Source organism: Cydia splendana, unplaced genomic scaffold (assembly GCF_910591565.1).
Source record: "Cydia splendana unplaced genomic scaffold, ilCydSple1.2 scaffold_68_ctg1, whole genome shotgun sequence".
Taxonomy (NCBI): Eukaryota; Metazoa; Arthropoda; class Insecta; order Lepidoptera; family Tortricidae; genus Cydia; species Cydia splendana.
In genome coordinates, this window is record NW_026946898.1 from 123,746 (window position 1) to 126,702 (window position 2,957).

The following is a 2,957-nucleotide window of genomic DNA, read 5'->3' on the forward strand; positions in this document are numbered from 1 at the left end:
ACTTTCGGGTAATTCTGTTTATACTACTGGCAACACAGGATAGCGCTGTGCACATTTGACAATTCGGATCTAGATAACTTCATGCCCTGACCGTCATCCTTGTCGAACGCGTGTTAATTGTTATTTCCTTCTCGCTCAGTGTCAGCAGTCGCAGTGTTTTCCAAACTTTTCTTGTCGTAAGCTTGGTAATTAATGTTTAACTGTGAATTAGTTTTTTAAACGTTTGTCTTGTATAGATAAATAAAGTTTAATTTAATACATTAGATTTGTTTTATTTTACTATGTTTCTACATGAATAACTTAAAATTAATGCCGTTAAAATAATTTTCACCGTTGGTTAAAATTCTCCCACATTTCAAAGTTTGAGAACCTGTAAACAGCATGATGACGTAGGCGCGTGTCAGTTAGGTCATACGCGAATCTCGGAATGGAGTACCAGGCGGAGTATATTATTATACCATGCTCGGTTGTATCGTCGACGATACGCCGAGCGGTAGGCATATAGCGCGTGGCCTTGAGCGTGTGACGGAGGCCTAGAATTAAACAGTGATGTTTAAAAAACAAGTTTTACACGATACAACATTTTTTTGTTATTACTACCGGATTTTAGTAGGTATAACTATATTTTTAATTACTATACGTTCTGGTAGTATTGTAGAAAATTATTTTTTTCGGTGTAGAACTGTATCTCCATTATTTATACTTTTTATTCAACGCTTAACACAGCCCTCCGCGCCTCATTTTCAAGAAACGCGCGCGGCGTGCAAAAACGATTACGTAACATTAAATATAATTTTAAAGATATTCAATATAGATTGATTTTTTTTTAATTATAGTGTATTTAAAACATGTTAACAAATGTACTACTTGTAAAAAATTATCTTGTATAAAAGTTATTTTATCAACAAGTTACGCAATTGCTAAAAAACAAAATTTTCTCGAACATCCTTCTTTATTGAAAACGAAAAAAAAGTATAAATAACTATTAAACAGTAATGTCAAACATGTTTATTTTCCATCACATAATATTTTAATAATAAATAGTAGGTAATATCAGTTTTATTGCTAATTTTATCATAGATCAGTATCGGAATCTTCAATAATGTTGTATAAATGTTATCTACTTAAAATGTGTACGTAAAGTGTAGATATTTATTATCAGTTCATACCTACGTTTTGGTGCTCTTTTAGACTATATTTTCGAGTGGGAAAGATAATTAAAATTAAACCTAAAGATATTAAGATAAACTGGAAGTGCATGTGCCTCATTAAAAGATGGCGACACCAGTAAATGTATACTGTGGGAAATGTTATGAAAGAATAACTTCGCGGCATTATTTGAAATGCAGCATGTGTTCGAGATGCTATGACCTTGCTTGCACCAATGCTGAAAAACGGTACAATATAATGTCGGCTCAAAACAAAAAAAACTGGAAATGTCACGAATGTGTGATCAAAAAGCCTAAGCCTTACAACACCGAAACCCCGGTCAAAACAGGTCCAGTTGACGATCCGAGTAGTTCAAATGTGACCTTACGAAACAAGGCTTTACTTAAATCTCAACTATCACCAGAACCACAAGTATCTTCTCGGCCTGAGCAAACTGGTGAAGCGGCGGATATGTCCTCTGAACTAGTTATGGAAATCCGATTACTTCGAGAAGAAATCAAAGCCTCACGAATGGAAACCCAGGAATTTAGAACTTCCTTATCTAGGCTTACCGCTGACCTTGCAATGAGTAATAAAAGAATTGACGAGCTTTCAGGTGACCTTGCAATGAGCAATAAAAGAGTTGACGAGCTTACAGCCCGATTGGACGCTGTTGAGCACGCCCAACGGCAAAATACAAACATTAAAAACAACAACCTTGAAGAAACGGTCGCCTGTCTGAAGATGGATCTCAATGACCGCGACCAGGAAATCCTGTGTAACGACGTCGAAATAGTGGGCATCCCGGAGGAAAACAACGAGCGCACGTTACATCTTGCCCACATTGTGTCTAAAAAATTAGGTGTACAGTTAGAAGAGCATGATATTGTTAATGCAGAGCGCGCCGGAGTAGCGCACCGCAGCGAAACGCAGGACGGCAGAGCTCCTCGGCCCCGTCCAATCGTTGTGCGGCTAGCACGCCACTCACTGCGTGACCAATTGCTGGCTGCGGCACGGACCCGACGAGGCGTCACCACGGCTGACATGGGTTTGTCGTCATCTGCAAAGACCTTCTATGTCAATGAAAGATTGACACGTCACAATCGTCAGCTTTTTTATAAAGCCCGCGCCGAGGCCTTGCGATGCCTTTGGAAGTTTGTGTGGACGCGCGACGGATGTATCTACGCGCGCAAGGAAGAAGGAGCCCCACGGCGGCGGTTGCGCATAGAGGCTGATATCACGAAATTTTTTGGTTATTGATATGGTTTGTTCACTTAGTTATTTTAAAATTTCATTATGTATTGTGTTATGCATATTTTAAACTTCATTCTGAACTGTTTTATAAGGCAATCAGTTATCATGCTACTCCTATTTACATATTTAATCCGAATGTGTGTAAAAACGGTTTACTCTTTCTAGTACTTGAATACCAAAATCTGTTATGTTACGACAAACTAATACCAAATGACTACCCATGTAAAACGAATGTATAAACCAGCATCTCATTTCATACCTTACTTGCACAACACGATAATTACCTCCGACAGACGTCACGTGACATTACTTTGTAATCTGCTAAGTAATAGCAAACACATCCAAATTACATTTTCTTTCAAAATTCAATTCGTTAACAACAAAAACATGCTTATTGGACTGCTGAACCCAGGATATCTTGGCACGCGTCACGACGAGTTTCTTATTGCTATGTCGAGGTATAATGTCGATAATAATGGCGATCAACGAGACATGGCTGCGCGCTGGCGAGGAGGGCCGCGCGCCCGCGCCCCCCGGCTACCGTCTGCGCCACA

The 2,957-nt window shown here is 39.1% G+C and overlaps 1 protein-coding gene across 1 annotated transcript; it reads left to right on the forward strand.

Moving 5' to 3' along the window:
* The first annotated feature begins 1,283 nt into the window (after positions 1-1,283).
* Positions 1,284-2,421, forward strand: LOC134805837 (uncharacterized). Its single transcript, XM_063779042.1, has one exon. It carries the CDS (start codon positions 1,351-1,353, stop codon positions 2,407-2,409), a length of 1,059 nt encoding a protein of 352 aa, XP_063635112.1. The 5' UTR covers positions 1,284-1,350; the 3' UTR covers positions 2,410-2,421.
* Positions 2,422-2,957: the final 536 nt, after the last annotated feature.

What these genes read in the sequence shown, in the direction of transcription:
- LOC134805837 (XM_063779042.1), top strand. Translation starts at nt 1,351, where the DNA reads ATGTGTTCGAGATGCTATGACCTTGCTTGCACCAATGCTGAAAAACGG.